Raw genomic sequence first — 22,650 nt, forward strand, 5'->3', positions numbered from 1 at the left:
CCCGCATCGGGCTCTCTGCTCGACGGGGAGCCTGCTTCCCTCTCTCTCTCTCTCTCTCTGCCTGCCTCTCTGTCTACTTGTGATCTCTCTCTGTCAAATAAATAATAAATAAAATCTTTAAAAAAAAAAAAAAGTAACTTTTGTGGTTTCAATCAGTAGAATCATCTTTATAATTACTAAGAATTTTATTCTTTATAGCTTTTATTGCCATATTTGGAGATTTCTTTAATTCTCCTTGAATAGGTACATATAGTAATACATTTTCAAAAACTGAGCAGAAGGCCCTCTGAACTTACTACACTTTTAATTTTGGTGGTGAATTCCAAAATAATTTGTAATAGAAATTGTTTTTAAGTTTTTATTCCTGGAAAGTAGAAATATAGTTAAATTTGGGAAATTTTAATGAATACATATTTCAAAGAACAAATACCTTTGAGTGAAAATGTGGTATAGCAAAGCTGTAATTTAGCTGAGGTATTCATAATGGTGGTGTAGCATTAATTAGCCTATCAAAGCAAGTCTTTAAATTTTAGATATTATTTGTACATTATAATGAAGGGAAGAAAATGGACCCTCCACAGCACCAAATTACTCTTAAATCAACAAATACTTGAATAGCTACAAAATGCAGAGAAAACACACAATGCACCATGACCATTACACCTAAGATTTATCATGTTGCAAGAATATCCAGGGGAAAAATCAATCACATGGGGAAATTGATGTGGCTCTAGTTTGAACTGACTTGTAACAATAAATCCTTCACCTTTTGAAATAATTTCTTTAAAGGTTTTTATTGATAGACATTTAAGTTAACTTTAGTTCCCATTCCTAAAAGGAATATGGGGTATTGGCTAATGTATTTATTTTTTATTTTATTTTATTTTTTTAAGATTTTATTTATTTATTTGAGAGAGAGACAGTGAGAGAGAGCATGAGCGAGGAGAAGGTCAGAGGGAGAAGCAGACTCCCCATGGAGCTGGGAGCCTGATGTGGGACTCGATCCCAGGACCCCGGGATCATGACCTGAGCCGAAGGCAGTCGTCCTACCAACTGAGCCACCCAGGCGTCCCTAATGTATTTATTTTTATGAATGTACTTTACCAGTTTCCTGAGGTCCTAGTCATGACCAGTGTCATTTTGTCCATTTTACAGTGATTTGTTCCTTCATCTTTAAAGATATCTGATGGGCACTCAGTGAAAGACTATAAAACTTATGTCTTAAGATAATCATTGAAAAAGGAAAAATTTACTGTTTGCTCCATGTAAACCACATAGCAGTAGTCAAGATATGTGAACCTCTTTTTTTTCCCCTGCATATTTAACTTCAAATCAGTGATCCTTCATGGCAACAGTATTGGAGTTAATATCAGAGTCTAGCGTTTTCTAAATCTATATAAGTCATTAGGAATAAAGCTTCCCTTTTTTTTAGATAGCCATATTCATTTTACAGTGATTAAGAGACTTATTTAAATTAATTTTGTACCCCATCATGGGAAATCTCCTTCCAGAAGGAGATCGTTGAGCATGTGTTTGCCTTTGTAGTAGGATTTGCTCTGTAAACATTCAGTATCTATTATATAGGATATTTCCCCTGAAGATTTTATTCTAATCATAGCACTCTATTTAATATATTTCATAAAAGGCAGTATAATATTTTTAGGATAGCACTGTTGACAATCAGAAAGCAAAGAAATGGTTGAGTCAATTTCACTAAGTTAAAATTTAGGTAAACAACCTGATTAGAGGACTGGTTGCCTTTTTTCCAACCCATGGCATCTCCTCACCTCCTACTCATTCCCTCTCCCTGCAAGTAAAAAAAGTACTCTTCATCTGTCAACTCAATATATTTTTTTTTCAATTGTTGCCCTAAGTAAGGGGGAAAAAACTTAATATTTTGCATCTTTCATAACTCAGTTGTTGTGATTCAAGCTATAAACTGAGAGGAGAAACTAAAGTATGAGGAGCATTTTTTGTTACTTTATAAAGAAGAGAAAAGTCCTTTATCTCTATTAGATTGAGTAAGGGTTTTTTTTTTTTTTTTTTTCCCTCCCCCTTTCTAATCTAAAACTTCAGGAAAGAATTCAGGAAAAGAATTCAGTAGCTTGTCCTCCATTAACATAATAAATGTAAATACTGGCAGCCTTCAGTTTTTGTGATACAAGAAACTAGTAACTGTTAGTGTTGCCATCATAATTTCATTAGTGTGGCTTCTTTACACACTTTCTCCAGTGACGCAAATACAGACGTGATTTTTTGGAACATCAAACTTATGGCTGCCTTCTTTCTTCTTCATTACTTATGTTGGACAAACTACCATTATCACTTGCCAAGAATAATCCCACGGTTCAGTAGACTTCAGTTTTGAGGTCTCTCATGTCCAACTTAGACCACCAGTAGCTTTTTCTCTTGGAAATCGGAAACTGGACACTTCTTTTTGATGTTTAACAAACCCGACTCTGTTCCTTAACCCCTACGGAAGAATATATCAAAACAACAAATTTTCTAAGCAACACCACTGGAAACATGCCAGCAAATCCCTTTTGGAATCCATCCTTTGGAATACAGGCCAAATTATTTTTGTATCAAGCTTTATGAGATTTGTTAAAATGGGGAGTTTATCTAATTCTACCAAATTCCCTTTCCCCATTACTCCCTACCCACTGCTTCCCTTCACTCCCACCTCATACACACTTTCTTTGCTATATTTTAGGAAATGTTTTTTTCAACTTCATTTCTCCTCCCTTCTGTTTTCTCGGCTTTGTAACTTATTAGTATGACCTTTCCAATGAGATCCTGTGGATTATGCTAAAGTATAATAAATAAATCACATAGTTGAGTTTGTAGAAAGACCTTATACCATCAGACCATAGTTACCAGAAACTGAGAGGTCTTTTTAAAGAAGTAGAACATAAAACTCTGCTCTTTTTCACATCTCTTCTTGCACTTTAGTGTTTTTTATGAAATGTTCTACAGTCCTAACTTTCCTTGTTACGCTAAATAGTTAAGTAATGGCTAAGTTTTAATTATCAAGTTAAATTTCCAACCTTATCTTTCAAGTGTCAGCTTTCTCTTCTACCATTAAAATTAAATGCATTTTATTATGAAGTAATCATTAAGTACATTTTGTACTTAAGAGAAAAATCTTTTTCTCAAGTCTTAGTTCCAGGAAATATATTTTAAAAGTGGTACAAGTTTTAAGTTCATGCTTTTTGGTTCCAAATAGAAGTGTCTGTTCATATTGGATGCCCCTAAGCAAGTAACAGCCTTTTTTTTTTTTTATCCTTAAACTTCATAAGCTAACAAAAGTTTTTATCTTCCACCTTTTTTGTCTTCCAAACCTACCATATTTCACTTTTTAGAATTTCTTGAAGTTTACACCATGAAACAGTATTGTTTTCAGGAGTATGGCTTTGAAGAGAATTCTACAATGGTGCTATTTATTTTCATCTAACATTTAGGATGCATTTAAGTGTACATTACTTTGAGTCTTTTTTATTTTGAGAGAGAGAGAGACAGCACATCTAACATAACATTTAGGATGCCTGTAAGTGTCCATCTCTCTGAATTGAATATCACACAGTGGCTAATGACATTGAAGGCCTGAAGGGAAGAATATGCAACACCAGTGGAGCGGTGATTGAGCTTTTTCCCATGTGGGCTCAGGCTCAGCTTACCCCTTCTGCCACATGGGATGAAGAGATATTACAGAGAGGGTCCCAACCATGTGAACAGCCTTTTAAAGTACAGTGATTCCACTTTTGAAAGCGATGTATTGCAGGTTTTCAAATTTAACACATAATAGTGGTTTCCTCATCTTTTGGAATGATACGAAGAGCAGGAATTGGCAGACTTGATTGCATCTTCTTCCCGTAGAGCTTTACAAGTGAGCTTTCAGTAACTGTTTATCATCAAATCAGTCATCTTTTCAAGTAAATATGTATTTATTTCTGACATGTCTTTTTCTTATTGTTTTGATGTTCTTATCCTGAATTTTGAGATTCACATGTTCTCAATGTTTTTGTGACTTGTAAACTACTACCATTGTCATTACTTAGTGTTTATATTGGGGTAGACAAGATGTATAATACAATCCCAGGAGAATTCTTGAATTTTATTTGACCTTTGTGTCCAAATGGAATTGGACCATTTGTTATGAAAAGAACATTAACATAGCTATACTTAAGAATGGAAAGCTCTGAAATCTTTATTTGAAAAGACATTTACTCATCTTGTTAAGTATTTATTGTACATCCCAGCCAAGGTTTTAATCGTTTTGAGTTATCAACTTTTTTTTTTTTTGGAGGTGTAAGAAAAGTGAGAATGTGATATCTGACTTGTTTACAGCAGAATTAGTAATGGATAGGCTCAAATGATTAAATGACTTAATTTGGGCTTGTATGATATTAGATAGCACTGATTCCATTAAGTCAGTTAAAATGTGTACCTTATTAGATTATTTAAGCACTCCATACATGCTAATATAAAAGCAAAAGAAGAGCTATTTTTTTTTTTTTACTTTTTTTAAAAATTAACATATAATGTATTATTAGCCCCAGGGGTACAGGTCTGTGAATCGCCAGGTTTACCCACATCACAGCACTCATCATAGCACATACCCTCCCCAATGTGCATAACCCAACCACCCTCTCCCTACCCTCCTACCCCCGGCAACCCTCAGTTTGTTTTGTGAAATTAAGAGTCTCTTATGGTTTGTCTCCCTCCTGATCCCATCTTGTTTCATTTATTCTTTTCCTACCCCCAAACCCTCCATGTTGCTTCTAGACTTCCTCATATCAGGGAGATCATATGATAGTTGTCTTTCTCCGTTGGATTTATTTCGCTAAGCATAATACCCTCTAGTTCCATCCACGTCGTTGCAAATGGCAAGATTTCATTTCTTTTGATATCTGCATAGTATTCCATTGTATATATATACCACATCAAAAGAGCTATTTTAAATATGAGCCATCTAAAAGGTCTTGTTTTAACGGGTATGTGGAGAGGCTATAAAGGAGGCTTTTTATTTTAGCTTCTATTCATTTAATTTTTTTTTGTTTTATTGAGAAATAATTGAAATACATCACTGTATAAGTTTAAGGCATACAGCATGATGATTTGATTTACCTATATTGTAAAATGATTACAATAGGTTTCGTTAACATCCATCATCTCATAAAGATATAGTGAGAAGAAAAGAAAAAAATTCCCCTTGTGATGAGAATTTTTAGGATCTACTCTCTAAACAAGTTTCCTATATATCATACAGCAGTGTTAGCTGTAATCATTATGTTGTACATTACATCCCTACTACTTGTTTATCTTATAACTGGAAGTTTCTCCTTTTGACCACCTTCTATACAGTTCCCTCTCCTTCCCCCAACCCACTCCCATCCCTGCCTCTGTTTACCACAAATCTGGTCTCTTTTTCTATGAGTTTGGTGGTTTGCTTTTGTTTTTGGAACCAACGTAGAATAAAATCGTAAAGTATTTGTCTTTGTGTGTTTAGCATAATGCCGTCAAGGTGCATCCATGTTGTCATAAATAGTAAGATTGTCTCTTTTTTATGGCTGAATAATATTCCATTGTGTGTATATATACCACAACTTCTTTCTCCATTCATCCATTAATGGACACTTAGGTTGTTTCCATGTTTTGACTATTACAAACAATGCTACTACAAAAATGGACCTACAGATATCTTTTTGAGTTAGTATATTCATTTCTGAGTTAGTATATTCATTTCTTTTGAATATATTAACCAGCAATTGGTTAATATACACTGGATCATATGGTAGTTCTGTTTTAATTTTTTGAGGAATCTTCATACTGTTTTCTGTAGTGGCTTTACCAGTTTACAATCCCACCAACAGTGCACAAGGTTCCCTTGCTCACATCCATGCCAGTATCTGTTATCTCTATCTTTTTAATGATGGCCATTTTAATAGGCATGAGGTGATATCTCATTGTTTGTAATTTGCATTTCTCTTAACTAGGGATGTTGAGCATCTTTTTGTGTACCTATTGGTCATTCATTTATCTTTGGAAAAATGCCTATTTAGGTCCTTTGCCCATTTTTAAATTGCATAATTTAAGTTTTTTGCTATCAAGTTGCCTGAGTTCTTTGTATATTTTGGATACTAACCTCTTATCAGATAAATGGCTTGTCAATATTTTTTCCCATTCCGTATTTGTTTTCACTTTGTCAGTGGTTTCTTTTGCTGAACAGAAGCTTTTTAGTTTGATATAGTCTCACTTATTTTGTAATTTGTTACTTGTGCCTTAGGGGTAATTTTCATAAAATCATTATCAAATCCCATATCAAAGAGCTTTTTTCCTATGTTTTCTTCTAGGAGTTTCATGGTTTCAGGTTTTACATTTATGTCTCTAATCCATTTTGAGTTAATTTTTGTAAGCGGTGTAAGTTAGGGATCAGGTTTCCTTTTACATGTGACTATCCAATTTCCCAGCATCATTAATTGAAGAGACTTTATTTTCTCCATTCTTGGCTCCCTTGTCAAACATTAGTTTGCCATCTGTATTTGGGGTTATATCTGGCCTCTCAGTTCTCCTTCATTGTTCTATTTATCTGTTTTTATGAAGAAGGCATTTTTAATCATTGATTATCTTATGTCCTTTGCTTAGGGTGTTCCAGTGATGGCAATAAGAAACAAAATGATATCAGAAGGACTAGACCCAGATCTTCTTGAGTAAGTAATTCTTCTAATATTATGCCAAGATTTTAAATTTAGCAGTTATAATAAAAAAACTCCAAGCTCTCTTTTTTTCTACTATACAGTGTTTTATGGTTGAGGAAACCACTTTCATAAATAGTGTCTCTACTAATGTTACAAAAATGAAAAATCCATCCTATGTTCCTAAAACCAGCCATTGCACATTGTAGAAGCATTTTCAATAGATTGTTGATGAATCCATACATCCGGAAGAGATGGAATTTGATGACAGTTTAGCTGCACACAGTAGTGTCCACAAGAAGTTTTTGTTTTCTTTCATGCCACCTTTTTCTTTTCTTTTTTATTCTATTCTTTTCTATTCTCTTTCCCTCCCTCCCTTCCTCTTGTTCTTTCTCTGTTTTCTTCATTTCCTTTCTTTCTTTCATTCCTTTTGTTTCATTCTCTTTCTTTCCTTCTTTCATTCATTCATTCATTCATTTTTTAAGACCTTAGTGTATAGGAAATTTACTCTACCATAATCTAAGTTGAGCCAGATTGAGAAATAAAAAGGATAAAGCCACTCTAGGTCCACATTAATAATTATTATGAAACTAAATATCTGTTTGTGTGAATTTTATAAAAAAAATTTTTTTTGAGAAATGCTGACAAATCGTGGCTCAGAAATTTGACAATAATTTATTCCATCCAAGCAAACCTGGCTACATAGCTCATTCTGGATAAAATATATCTTAATGGATTATTCAGAGCTAGTGTGTTTTTCAAGTATCTAGATACATGTAAAGAGTCCAGTTTGGGGCTGGACTGGACTGATATATTTAGTTATGTTATCCAGACATTCATACTATACTAGCAATATACTTTGAAATTTTTCTTGGCTCTCAGCCCTTCAAGAAAATGTGTGCATTTTGGAGGTGAAACACCATAAAACAGTCTTTTTCTCATATTTTATCTTTTAAAAACAATATTTAAGAATTTTTTAAAAGTCTGTAAGGACAGATTTCAAACATGTATCTACATTTAGTATATATCCAAGTAGCAAACAGTTTAAGTACAGGGACACATATTGGTAATTTGAACTCAAGCATCTCCAGGATATTTGGCGTTTGTTCTGGAAATTGTTTCTGACACACACACTTTAAAAGCAGATGGATTGTGACATATATTTTAATGTGAATTGAACATACGGGTCCAATCCATTTTGGTATTCATTGGAATATATGTCATAAATATATTTAACACTGACCATGACCTCTTTTTTGCTTCTGGAAATACACAGTAGACCTATAATAACAGAGAGCTAAAATGACCTTTAAAATGATGATTTTTCTCTCTAGAGAAAATGTAATGGAAAACTAACAGTCCAGTAAGCATCAGCATATGTTGGATATCCAATCTCTTTACCCCCTACTGGCTTCATTTCATCCTCTGCCTAGACTAAACCTACTTCATAATCTTTTACTTCAGTCAGCTACCCACACCACAAACTTTAAAATCATCCTTGATTCTATCTGCTTCCCTGTCCCTTACTTGTCAGTTCTGATGATTTTTTTTGTTTTTCATATATGTCACAGCTGACCACAGGACTCCATGCCCATTGCTATTTAGTTCAAGCCCTCATCATTTCTTACCTAAATTATTAAAATAGCTCCTAATTGGTTTCCTTATTCTCTTTCAGTCTGTCACTAAAGTTTTAGTAGATCTATTCACACTTCATTCTTGTTTCAGAACTTTCTGTGACTCTCAGTTGCCTTTGACACATATTCTAACATCTTAGAATTGCATATAGATGTGTTTATCATCAAGATCCAGACTCTCTTTCATTTCTTGCACTCTTCCATACATTACTATCTCCTGCAGCTGTAGCACACTACTTGCAGTTCTCTCAATATATCATTCACCTATTCCCTTTTGGTGTCTTTGAATTTTTTTCTCTCCTTGGAACTCCCTTCCCCCGCTCTTATTGGCCTGACTAATTTCATATACATCAAGATTTATTTAGGTCACCATGGGGGGATGTCCATGGATGACTACCTAGGGGGAGAACCCCCAGTACCCTCAGTACTTCCTCGATATATCTCATTTAACAAGTTTGAGAACCCATCATTGTCTGTAAATGTTAAGAAACATTCAGTTGCAAGGTGGTGCCAAGTTTTGGGGTAGAATTCCAGTAACAGTTAACGTTGTCTTACAGAAAAGCTGCTCCTCAACCACAGCCTGGAGCCTGAATTCTGACCCATTACCTCATAAGTACATGCCATCGGTCACAAGGGTTGGAGTGGGGGTGACTCACTATAACCTATCACCACGACTACTAGAAAACCAGTTTCAGCATTTAGCTAGATATGACAAGTGAAATCAGCCGCCTCTTTAAAGAGGAATTGTGGATTTGGGGAATCATGTTTACAGAAAACTAAGGAACCTCACTTTGGAAGAAAAGGCTGAGACGATGAAAGGGAAGAAGATGTGCCATCTGAGGGAAGAGTATATTTTTATTTAGAATTTTAGCCGAGAACTTTCAGTAAGCATTGTTTTGTTTTTCCTTTAAAGTATAAAGTACACTCTTATTTTATTAGCCTTAGCAGTAAGACAGACTTGTACAACTGTTAGAGGAAATAGTCTAGATCTGTCTGCATGGAGCAAAAAGCAAAACTAAAATTAATATAAAAATGAAGACTAGTCACAAATACATTCTTTGATTGACTTGTGTGTTTAAAAATTTGGAAGCTAAGAGACAAAATTTTAAACTAAAACAGTTTAAACCTGGCTATTTTCCTAGAAAAATGACTATCATTGAATTTTAGAAAGTCTATGAAACTGAAGAAAAGACCTGATAGTTACCAAATAAAATCTGTTACTAAATGATCATTTAATTATTTTTAAAAGTCCCAAGTTTTTGAAAATAACAGTAGTACTTATATAACCAAGAATTATTCCTGTTTAGCTTGTAAAAATTAGTTTCCAATGCCAATGAAATAAAGACATGTAGAAAGAGTACCTTTGTCATCATCATACTTTAAAGAGTTTAAGGGAAAACAAAATGGAAATCTTTAAGATTAATCTGTTCTAGTTTTATATCCAGAACTATAGAACAGGTAAATTCTTTTAATCAAGGCCTAATTTTTTTAACAGGAAAAAAAGTTTCTCCCTTATCCTGTTTTGTCTTTTTGTTGTTGTATACTTTTATGTCCCAGAATTAACCTAGTAATTACTACTTCTACTATTCTAGGATATATAGGCTAGCAGATTCTCTTTTATTCATTCTATTTTCTAGTCAGCCTGAGCTATTAATTGCTCCCCATACTGCTTTAGAATGTCTTAGTTTTTTTTTTAATTTAATTTTATTTTTTTGTGTGTTCCAAAATTCATTGTTTATGCACCTCACCCAGTGCTCCATGCAGTACGTGTCCTCCATAATACCCACCACCAGGCTCAACGAATCCCCCAACCCTTTACCCTCCAAAACCCTCAGTTTGTTTCTCAGAGTCCACAGTCTCTCATAGTTTTTCTCCCCCTCCGATTTCCCCCAACTCACTTCTTCTTCTTCTCTCCACCTCCCAATGTCCTCTGTGTTATTCCTTATGATCCACAAGTAAGTGAAACCACATGATAATTGACTCTCTCTGCTTGACTTATTTCACTCAGCATAATCTCCTTCAGTTCCGTCCATGTTGACGCAAAAGTTGGGTATTCATCCTTTCTGATGGAGGCATAATTCTCCACTGTATATATGGACCACATCTTCTTTATCCATTCGTCTGTTGAAGGGCATCTTGGCTCTTTCCACAGTTTGGAAAGCAGCAACATTGCTGCTATGAACATTGGGATACAGATGGCCCTTCTTTTCACTACATCTGTATCTTTGGGGTAAATACCCAGTAGTGCAATTGCAGGGTGATAGGTTAACTCTATTTTTAAGGAAGATTCTTAAGGAATCTCCACACTGTTTTGCAAATTGGCTGCATCAACTTGCATTCTCCCCAACAGTGTAAAATGGTTCCCCTTTCTGCACATCCTCTCCAATACATGTTGTTTACTGCCTTGTTGGTTTTGGACATTCTTACTGCTGTAAGGTGGTATCTCAGTGTGGTTTTGATTTGATTCTCCCTGATGGCTAATGATGATGAACATTTTTTCTTGTGTCTGTTAGCCATTTGTATGTCTTCTTTGGAGAAGTGTTTGTTCATGTCTTCTGCCCATTTTTTGACGTGATTATCTGTTTTGTGTGTGTTCAGTTTGAGGAGTTTTTATAGATCTTGGATATCAGCCCTTTGTCTGTAGTGTCATTTGCGAATATCTTCTCTCACTCTGTGGGTTACCTCTTTGTTTTGTTGACTGTTTCCTTTGCTGTGCAGAAACTTTTGATCTTGATGAAGTCCTAAAAATTCATGTTAGCTTTTGTTTCCTTTGCCTTTGGGGACATGTCTTGGAAGAAATTGCTGTGGCCAGTGTCGAAGAGGTTACTGCCTATGTTCTCCTCTATGATATTGATAGATTACTGCCTCACGTTGAGGTCTTTTATCCATTTCGAGTTTATCTTTGTATATGGTGTAAGAGAATGGTCGAGTTTCATTCTATACATAGCTGTCCAATTTCCCCAGCACCATTTATTGAAGAGACTGTCTTTTTTCCACTGTATACTTTTCCCTGCTTTGTCAAAGATTATTTGACCATAGAGTTGAGGGTCTATATCTGGGCTCTCTAGTCTGTTCCACTGGTCTATGTGTCTCTTTTTGTGCCGGTACCATGCTGTCTTGGTGATCATAGCTTTGTAGTAAAGCTTGAAATCAGGCAACGTGATGTCCCCAGTTTTGTTTTTCTTTTTCAGCATTTCCTTAACAATTTGGGTTCCACACAAATTTTAGGAATGTTTGTTCCAGCTTGTTGAAAAATACTGGTGGAATTTTTATCAGGATGGCATTGAAAGTATAGATTGCTCTAGGCAGTATAGACATTTTAACAATGTTTATCCTTCCGATCCATGAACATGGAATGCTCTTCCATCTTTTGTGTCTTCTTCAATTTCTTTCATGAGTGTTCTGTAGTTCCTCAAGTACAGATCCTTTACCTCTTTGGTTAGGTTTATTCCCAGATATCTTATGGTTCTTAGTGCTATGATAAATGGAATCGATCCTCTAATTTCCCTTTTTGTATTTTCATTGTTAGTGTATAAGAAAGCAACTGATTTCTGTACATTGATTTTGTATCCTGCCACATTACTGAAGTGCTGTATGAGTTCTAGTACTTGGGGGTGGAGTCTTTTGGGTTTTCTATATAGAGTATCATGTCATCTGCAAAGAGAGAAAGTTTGACTTCTTCATTGTAAATCTAAATACCTTTTATTTCTTTTTGTTGTCTGATTACAGTTGCTAGGACTTCTAGTACTATATTGAACAACAGTGGTGAGAGTGGACATCCTTGTCGTGTTCCTGATCTCAAAGGGAAGGCTGTCAGCTTTTTCCCATTGAGGATGATAATTGCTGTGGGTTTTTCATAGATAGATTTTATGAAGTTGAGGAATGTTCCCTCTTTCCCTATACTTTGAAGCGTTTTAGTCAGGAATGGATGCTATATCTTGTCAAATGCTTTTTCTGCATCAATTGAGAGGACCATGTGGCTCTTCTCCTCTTACTGATTTGTTCTGTCACATTGATTGATTTGCGAATGTTGAACCACCCTTGCATCCCATGGATAAAACCCACCTGGTCATGGTGGACAATCTTTTTAATGTACTGTTGGATCCTGTTAGCTAGGATCTTGTTGAGAATCTTAGCATCCATATTCATCAGGGATATTGGTCTGAAATTCTCCTTTTTGGTGGGGTCTTTGCCTGGTTTGGGGATCAGGTAATGCTGGCTTCATAAAACGAGTCTGGCAGTTTTCCTTCTGTTTCTATTTTTTGAAACAGCTTCAGGATAATAGATATTATTTCTTCTTTGAATGTTGGGTAAAATTCTCCAGGGAATCCGTCAGGTCGTCAGCTCTTGTTTTTTAAGAGGTTTTGATCATTTCTTCAATCTCATTACTAGGTATTGCTCAGGTTGTCAGTTTCTTCCTGACAACTCAGGTTGTCAGTTTCTTCCTGATTCAGTTTTGGAAGTTTATAGGTTTCCAGGAGTGCATCCATTTCATCTAGGTTGCTTAACTTATTGGCATATAACTGTTGATAATAATTTCTGTTGATTGTTTCTATTTCCTTGGTGTTAGTCATGATTTCTCCCTTTTCATTCATAATTTTATTAATTTGGGTTCTCTCTTTTCTTTTGGATTAGTTTGGCCAGTGGGTTATCAATCTTATTGATTCTTTCAAAAAACTAGCTTCTAGTTTCACTGATGTGTTTTACTCTATCTCTAGTTTCTATCTCATAGATCTCTGCTCTAATATTGATTATTTCCCTTCCTGTGTGTAGGGTTGGCTTAATTTGTTGTTGATTCTCCAGTTCTTTAAGGTGTAAAGAGACCTGGTGTATTCTGGATTTTTCTGGTTTTTTTGAGGGAGGCTTGGATGGCTATGTATTTCCCCCTTAGGACCGTCTTTGCCATATCCCATAGTTTTGGTACTGATATGTCTTCATTCTCATTGGTTTCCATGAATTGTTTAAGTTCTTCTTTGATTTCCTGGTGGATCCAAACATTCTTTTTTTTTTTTTAAGATTTTATTTATTTATTTGAGAGAGAGACAGTGAGAGAGAGCATGAGTGAGGAGAAGGTCAGAGGGAGAAGCAGACTCCCCATGGAGCTGGGAGCCCGATGTGGGACTCAATCCCGTGACCCCGGGATCATGACCTGAGCCGAAGGCAGTCGTCCAACCAACTGAGCCACCCAGGCGTCCCAGATCCAAACATTCTTAAGCAGGGTGGTCTTTAGCTTCCAAGTGTTTGAATTCCTTGCATACTTTTTCTTGTGGTTGAGTTCCAGTTTCAAAACATTGTGGTCTGAGAATATGCAGGGAATCATCTCAATCTTTTGGTATTGGTTGAGCCCTGATTTGTGACCAAGTATGTAGTCTATTCTGGAAAAAGTTCCATGTGTGCTCGAGAAGAATAAGTATTCTGTCGTTTTAGGGTGGAATGTTCTGTATGTATATCTATGAGGTCCATCTGGTCCAATGTGTCATTCAGTGCTCTTGTTTCTTTATTGATTTTCCGTTTGGGTGATCTATTACTGAGAGTGGCATGTTAAGATCCCCTACTATTAATGTATTCATATCAATATGACTATCTTGATTAACAGTTGTCTTATGTAGTTAACTGCTCCCGTTTTGGGGGCATAAATATTTATAATTGTTAGATCTTCTTGTTGGATAGACCCTTTACGAATGATGTAGTGTCCTTATTTATCTCTGACTACAGTCTTTAGTTTAAAATCTAATTTATCTGATATGAGAATCACTACGCCAGCTTTCTTTTGAGGCCCATTGGCATGAGAGATGCTTCTCCATCCCTTCACTTTCAGTCTGGATGTATCTTTAGGTTCCAAATGGGTCTCTTGTAGATGGCATATGGATGGGTCCTGTCGTTTTATCCATTCTGCAACCCTGTGTCATTTTATGGGAGCATTTAGGCTGTTCACGTTAAGAGTAATTATTGAAAGATACGTTTTTATTGACATCATGTTGCCTGTAAAGTACTTGTTTCTATAGATTGTCTCTGTAAATTTCTGTTCTGTGTCACTCTTGGGTTCTTTCTTCTTTAACAGAACCCCCCCTTAATATTTCTTGTAGTGCCGGCTTGGTGGTCACATACTCTTTTAAACCTTGCCAGTCTTGGGGACGCCTGGGTGGCTCAGTTGGTTAAGCGGCTGCCTTCGGCTCAGGTCATGATCCCAGCGTCCTGGGATCGAGTCCCACATCGGGCTCCTTGCTCATCAGGGAGCCTGCTTCTCCCTCTGCCTCTGCCTGCCATTCTGTCTGCCTGTGCTTGCTCTCTCTCCCTCTCTCTCTCTCTGACAAATAAATAAATAAAATCTTTAAAAAAAAAAAAAAAAAAAAAAAAAACCTTGCCAGTCTTGGAAGCTCTTTATCTCACCATCCATTTTGAATGTCAGCCTTGCTGGATAAAGTATTCTTGGCTGCATATTCTTCTCATTTAGTGTCCTGAATATGTCTTGCCAGCCCTTTCTGGCTTGCCAGGTTTCTGTGGACAGGTCTGCCATTATTCTGATGGACCTTCCTCTGTACGTAAGGAATCTCTTCCCCCAGCTGCCCTCAGCAGCTCTTGTCTAAAATTATGATTGATCAGTCTCACAATCAAATGTTTCAAGGTCTTTCTAGATTCCTTGATCTTGGGGGGCTGTTCTTTCTGCCTCCAGGACATGAATGCTTGTTCCATTCCCCAGACTGGGAAAACTCTAATCAAGAATTTGTTCAACTGTATTTTCTAGTCTTCTTTCTTTCTCCTCCCCGTCAAGAATCCCAATAATTCTGACATTGGAATGTTTCATGGCATCATTTATTTCCCTAATTCTGTTTTCATGGTTTCTAAGCTGTTCCTTCCATGCCTCCTTCTGATCTTTTTTCTCAATGAGTTTGTCCTCTAGATCACTAATTCTGTCTTCTTCTTCGGTTACCCTAGCTCTTAGAGTATTTAGATTAGATTATATCTTATTGATAGCATTTTTAACTTCTTCCTGGGCAGCTTTCACTTCTGCCCTTAGAGATTCCATGTTGTCACTAATGGTTTTTTTCCAACCTAGCCATTGCCTGAATAATTGTTACCCTGAATTCCCTCACTGACATACTGTTTATGTCCATATGCAATAGTTCTAATGGAGAGGGCACAGTCTCTGATTTTTTCCTCCATTGTGTGTTCCTCCTCCTAGTCATTTTGGTGAGAGGTGATTGAGGGGATGTGTAGCTGAATATATCAACCACAATCCAGGCAAGGTACACCCTGGAACGCTTCTGAACAATCCGAAGTCACCAAATTTTATTTCGAGATCTACACTGGGTCTCTCCAGGCCAAAATCAAGGTGTCAGCAAGTCCATATTATTTCTAGAGACCCTCAGGGAGAAGGCGTCCACTCGCAGCTTCTAGAAGACACCTTCCACTCTCTGCAGAGACTGAATCACTCTGACATACCTCTCCAACCTCCTTATTGTATATATATACATATATGTATATATATATATACCACAACTTCTTTAACTTTCCATCCAATGATGGACATTTAGGTTGTTTCCATTTCTTGATTATTGTATATAATACTTCATGAACATAGGGGTGCAAATATCTTTGCAAATCAGCATTTTTGTATTCTTTGGATAAATGCCCAGAAGTCAGAGGCAGCTGGGTGGCTCAGTCTGTTAAGTGTCTGCCTTTGGATCCAGTCATGATCCCAGGGGCCTAGGATCGAGCCCCACATGGACTCCTTGCTCAGTAGGGAGCCTACTTTTCTGCCTTTCCCCCTCCTCCCTGCTTGTGCTCTCTCTCTCAAATAAATAAATAAAATCTTAAAAATAAATAAATACCCAGAAGTCAAATAGTTCTATTCTTAATTTTTTAAGGAATCTTCATACTGTTTTCCACAGTGGCTATGCCAAGTTGCATTCCCACCAAGAGTATATGAGGGTTACCTTTGCTCTACATCCTAACCAACACTTTGTTATTTCTTGTCTTTCAGTAATACTCATTCTGTCCAGTGGGAGGTGATAACTCATTGTGGTTTTGATTTGCATTTCTCTAATAATTAGTGATGTTGAAGATCTTTTCATGTACCTATTGGTCATCTGTATGTCTTTTTTGGGAAACTGTCTATTCAGATCCTTTGCCCATTTTTTAATCAGGTTATTTGTTATTTTGCTGTTGGGTTTTATGAATTTTAGGTATTAATCCCTTGTCGGATATATGATTTGCAAAAATCTTCTCCCATTCAGTTGGTTGCCTTTTCATTTTGATGATGGTTTCTTTTGCTGTGCAGGAGATTTTTAGTTTGATGTAATCCCATTTATTTTTACTTTTGTTTTCCTTATTTTTGGAGTCAGATCCATAAAAATATCACTAAGACCAATATCAAGCAGCTTATTGCATGTTTCCTTCTAAGAATTTTATGGTTTCAGGTCTTACATTCAAGTCTTCAAGCCACTTTGAGTCAATTTTTTGTGGTATAACCTAGTGGCCTAGTTTCATTCTTTTGCATGTGGTTGTCCAGTTTTTTCAACATATTTATTGAAGAGACTATCTTTTCTCCTTTGTATATTCTTCACTCCTTTCTCATAAATTGATTGTCCATATATGTGTGTGGGTTTAGTTCTGGGCTGTCAGTTCTGTCCCTTCAATCTCTGTGATACTGTTTTTATTATTATAGCTTTGTGCTATGATTTGAAATTGGAGCATGATACCTTTAGCTTTGTTCTTTGTCAAGATTGCTTTAGCTATTAGGGTTTGGTTCCATACAAATTTTAGAATTATTTTTTCTCAAAGGCCATTGGAATTTTGTTAGGGATTGGATTGAATCTGTAGAATGCTTTGGGTAGTATGGACATTTTAATAATATTAATTCTTCCAATCCATGAGCATGGGATATCTTTCCATTTATTTGTGTCTTCTTTAATTTTTTTCATCAGTATCTTACAGTTTTCAGTATACAGGTCTTTCACCTCCTTAAAAGTTTCACCTCTTTAAAGTTATTTCTCAGTATTTTATTCTTTTTGATAAAATTGTGAATAGGATTGTTTTCCTAATTTCTCTTTCTGATAATTTATTATTAGATTATAGAAACACCACAAACTGCCATATGTTGATTTTGTATCCTACTACTTTACTGAGTTCATTTATTAGTTCTAACAGGTTTTTTGGTGCTATTGTTTGAGTTTTCTATGTATAGTATCATGTTATCTGCAAATAGTGACAGTTTTTTTTTTATTACTATGTTCAGGTAGCCGCTGTATAGTACATAATTAGTTTTTGATGTGTAGTGTTCAGTGATTCATTAGTTAAGTATAGTACCTAGTGCTCATCAGTTTCTTTACAGTTTGATGCCATTTATTTTTTTTTTTTTCTGGCCTAATTGTTGTGGCTAGACTTTCAATACTATGTTGAATAAAAGTGAGGATAGTGGGTATCCTTGTCTTATTCCTAATTTTAGAGGAAGAGCTTTCAGGTTTTCAGTATTGACTGATGTTAGCTGTGGGTTTGTTATATATCGCCCTTATTATGTTGACATGTGTTCCATCTGTACCTACTTTGTTCATAGTTTTTATCATAATTAGTTGTTAATTTTTGCCACATGCTTTTTATGCATTTATTGAGATGATTGTATGATTTTTGTCCTTCATTTTGTTAGTATGGCCTATCACATTGATTTATTTGTGGATATTGAACCATTCTTGCATCCCTGGTCATCATGATCCCTGATCATGATCCTTTTGATGTATTATTGAATTCAGTGTGTTATTATTTTATTGAAGATCTTTGCATCTGTTTTCATCAGGGCATGTTAGCCTGTAATGTATGTATGTCTGCATGTGTGTGTGTGGTGTCCTTGTTTGCTTTTGATATTAGGGTAAGACCAGCCTCCTAAAATAAGTTTGGAAGCATTGCCTCCTTTTCAGACTTTTTTTTTTAAAAGAGTTTGAGAAGGATAGGTGTTAAATCTTTGGATGTTTGGTAGAAATAACCATGAGTAAAGCTGTCTAGTCCTGGACTTTGTTGGGAAGTTTTGATTACTGATTCAGTCTTCTTTCTAGTAATTGGTTTATTTGGATTTTCTATTTCTTCAGTCTTGGAAGATAGCATATTTCTGGGAATTTATTCATTTCTTCTAGGTTGTCCAATTTTTTGGTAATTTTTCATAGTAGTGTCTTGTGATCCTTTCTATTTTTGTGATGTCAGTTGTAACTTCTCGTCTTCCCTTTCTGATTTTATTAGAGCCAGGTCTCTTTGTTAGTCTAGCTCAAGTCTTGCAAATTACTTATCTTTTCAGAAAACCAGCTCTTAATTTCATTGATCTTTTCTATTGTCAATTTATACTTTTAGTTCCATTCTGATCTTTAATATTTCCTTCCTTCTACTGACTTTGAGTTTCACTTCTGCTTTTTTTTAGTTCTTTTAGGTGAGAAGGTAGATGGTTTATTTGAGATTCTTGTTAGTTTTTTTCTTGTGGTAGGCCTGTATTGCTATGATCATCCCTCTTCGAATTGCTTTTGCTACATCCTGTAGATTTTGGTGTGTCATATTTCTCTTTTCTTTTGTGTCTGGGTTGTTCAGTAGCATGTTTTTAATCTCTACATTTTTATAGTTTTTCCAGTAATTTTTGTAAGTGATTCTACTTTCATACTATTGTGAGTGGAGAGGATGCTTGATAAGATTTCGGTCTTCTTGAATTTATTGAGATTATTTTTATGCCCTGATATGTGATCTATTCATGTACACTTGAGAAGCATGGATATTCTGCTGCTTTTGGGTGGAGTGTTCTTTATATCAATTAAGTCCATCTGGCCTAATGTGTCATTTAAGGCTGATGGTGCCTTATAAATTTTCTGTTTGGATGATGTATCCATTGATTTAAGTGGGTGTAGTATATTGATTTGGCTGATGAAAGCATGTAATTGAGTCAAACTATTGTGCAGACTTTGAACTGAACCAGCTCAGTTGGCATTTGTTCTGAGGATATTTATTCAAAAGACATTTATACCTTCCTCGCAGACTGTGGAATGATCACAGTTATGGTTGCCAGAAATAAAAGTAACCACCTCAGCCTACTTATCATTTTCACAAGATGGGGTTTATTAGTGGTAACCAAAAGGATACTAGAAACCAAGAAAACTTTCTGTTAATTATATTGAAGGGATGTCCCACCCTCTAAAGGAATTCCTTATCTGCCAGTCATCTTTGTCTCCCTCCTGCTATTCAACAACAGAATGGATTAAAGTTTGGGCTTTGGCTGGTTGGGGATAGGATAAACTTCAATTTCCTAACTGAACAATTCCAAAGATAGTTTTTCTGCTTCCATTTTTTAATTCTTACTGAGCTGGAGTCCCATTCAGTGTGATTGCCACTTCTCAACCACTGGCTGGCCGACTGGCTAAGCACAGGACAGAAAAAAAACAATATCAAATTATTGGTCCAGAGTTGGAGACTTTGATCCAGGAGAGAGAAATAATAGAAATATTAAAGAGATGGTATTAAAAAGCGTTGTGGTCTGCCAATGACTAGTGAGCAAAAGATAAGGGAGCAGCTGGGAAGTAAAGGACCCCAAGATAAATAGCAAAAACAAAAATTGATCTGGGAGATCAATCAATCTTTCTTTTTTTCTTTCTTTCCTTCTAATATATAGTATTAGGTATGACATTGTTTGCTGTGTAACACAACAAAGGACAGGATATACCTGTGTTGATGGGCATTCAGAAGGGAAAAGACCAAAGTGCGTATAGTTTGAATAAATGTAATGCTGAAATAAGTCTTACTAGTTACTATAGTATCAAAGTCTAAATTGTCATTTTTATAACCACCCCAGAAGTCTTTTTATTTATAGTCAGTACAGTCTTGGCCCAGGAATTTAGTGTTTTGCTCTTTCTTGTAAGACCACGTGTTGCCCTTGCATAGAGCTATGACAGAACAGGATCAGTGTTCTGACAACTGACAATAGGATCATGTGACAACAGGATCATGTGACATTATAAGTTTATGTGCACTGTAGTCAATATTGAAAAGTGATAACTTTTCAAGTGATGATAACTACTGTACTCTCTCCCCATAATGTACTCAGCAATATTTTTACTAGCAGTGCTTTTGTCACTTAATCTGCCTTAAATTTAATGGTTTTAAATTTAAAGAAAATGAAAATATTTTTAAACTATCTACATAAATAAATGTTTTTCCAAAATATGTTTATATATGTTTTTTATGTCCGTTTCTAAAGTGACTGTGGTTTTAAACACAAATATAAATATTTCTTTAATGAAAACAAATTAAACCAATGATATTTGTAGTTTAGGACTCTTTTCATGTTCACAATTGCAGAAACCAACTCAAACTAGCTCAGAAAGAGAAGTTACTGATTCACATAGCTAAAAAGTCCAGGTAGGACAGGATCTAGAAGTTTAGTGTCACCTGTGCTTGTGTCTGGCTGGCTGGTGTTCTCACTTTCCTAGCACCTCATTCCAACTTTACTCCTTGGCATAATAATTCACTTCTCTCCAATGTAATTGATCTTGCTCCTTGAAGCCAAGGAATTAGCACTTATGAAGGCTTTAATATTGTTAGATTTGCTAATTGAATGACATCAAGTGTGGAATATCATAGCTCATTTCTAGGGAAACATTCTGATTAGCCCTGATTGGGTCATATGCCCTCCCTTGAATCAGTCTCTCTTCCCAGGGGAAGAAATGCTTAATGACTGGCCAATCCTGGTTTATGTGACTGAAACAAGGAAGGGTACAGGGAAAGAATGGGGGCAGCAGGAATTGTGGTTGAACTCCTTATTTGATTGACCTAAATGGGAGAAAGGTGAGTATCAAAAAGAACAAGCACACAGCATCTGTGTAATGATTGGTGTATATTTAGTTCTTCCTTCTCCTTTCCTTTCTGAATTTTGGCTCATTTTTTGTTGAAGTCAGCCTTAGTAACTTTAATAAGTGAGTTGAAACACTTATTTTAAAAGATACTTAGACTAAGTAATGAGTTTAAAGTTTTAAAAATTTTGCTTTTATTAAGACTTTTATATGGGGCACCTAGGTGTGGCTCATTTGGTTAAGCCGCTGCCTTAGGCTCAGGTCACGATCTCAGGTTCTGGGATCTAGCCTTCGCATCAGGCTCCTTGCTCAGCAGGGAGCCTGCTTCTCCCTCTCCCTCTGCCTGCCACTCCCCTTGTTTGTGCACTCTCTGTGTCAAATATATAAATAAAATCTCTTTTTTTTTTTTAAAGACTTTTGTGGATAATCTTAAATTATATCTTATATCAAATTATATAAGTATGATTATTAAAAATGTAGATACCAAAATAGTGTTTTTTATTGTGTAACCACTAAAGATTGAGATTTTTAAAAAACGTACATGATACATCGTGAATGTACTCTGACTTTTTAAATTTATTTTTAAAAGATTTTATTTATGGGCGCCTGGGTGGCTCAGTGGGTTAAGCCTCTGCCTTCAGCTCAGGTCATGATCTCAGGGTCCTGGGATTGAGGCCCACATCGGGCTCTCTGCTCAGTGGGGAGCCTGCTTTCTCCTCTCTCTCTCTCTATGCCTGCCTCTCTGCATACTTGTGATCTCTCTCTCTCTCTCTCTGTTTAAAAAAAAAAAAAAGATTTTATTTATTTATTCGACAGAGACACAGCGAGAGAGGGACACAAGCAGGGGGAGAGGGTGGGGGAGAAGTAGGCTTCCTGCTGAGCAGCGAGCCCTATGTGGGGCTTCATCCCAGGATCTTGGGATCATGACCTGAGCTGAAAGCAAACCCTTAACGACTGAACCACCCAAGCACCTTGTACTCTGACTTTATATGTGTTTCTACATTTTGCTGATTAACTCTTTTTTAGTGATACTCATATATTTAGGACACTGAGAAACTTACAAAGTCCTCATCTTCACATTTTAATAATGAATCCATTGAATTTTGAGAAACTAAACGTTAGCCCAGTACTTTAAGATAGCAACTTTTTCAGACATATCTTTAAAACTTCTTTGCATGAGGGCACCTGGGTGGCTCAGTTGCTTAAACAACTCTGTCTCAGGTGATGATTGCAGGTTCCTGGGATTGAGCCCCATGTTGGGGCTCCCTGCTATATTTAGGACACTGAGAAACTTACAAAGTCCTCATCTTCACATTTTAATAATGAATCCATTGAATTTTGAGAAACTAAACGTTAGCCCAGTACTTTAAGATAGCAACTTTTTCAGACATATCTTTAAAACTTCTTTGCATGAGGGCACCTGGGTGGCTCAGTTGCTTAAACAACTCTGTCTCAGGTGATGATTGCAGGTTCCTGGGATTGAGCCCCATGTTGGGGCTCCCTGCT

At 36.0% G+C, this 22,650-nt stretch overlaps 1 protein-coding gene across 8 annotated transcripts in view; it reads left to right on the top strand.

Annotated features, from left to right (window-relative positions):
- The window catches only part of LOC111142189 (WASH complex subunit 3), a 127,377-nt gene that overhangs the window by 28,675 nt on the left and 76,052 nt on the right, over window positions 1-22,650 (top strand). For 7 of the 8 annotated variants that reach the window (XR_002640247.1, XR_002640248.1, XR_002640250.1 and 4 more), the window contains exon 6: window positions 6,646-6,710. Coding sequence is in view for 4 of the 8 variants with exons in the window: in XM_022495199.1 (XP_022350907.1) it covers window positions 6,646-6,710 (65 nt within the window). In the remaining 4 variants the exon portion in view is untranslated. Of the gene's footprint in view, window positions 1-6,645; window positions 6,711-21,010; window positions 21,086-22,650 lie in introns of those variants that run through there. The other variant, XM_022495202.1, reaches the window with a different exon arrangement.

The sequence above is a fragment of the Enhydra lutris genome, unplaced genomic scaffold (genome assembly GCF_002288905.1).
Source record: "Enhydra lutris kenyoni isolate GAN:26980312 unplaced genomic scaffold, ASM228890v2 scaffoldscaffold7, whole genome shotgun sequence".
NCBI lineage: Eukaryota > Metazoa > Chordata > Mammalia > Carnivora > Mustelidae > Enhydra > Enhydra lutris.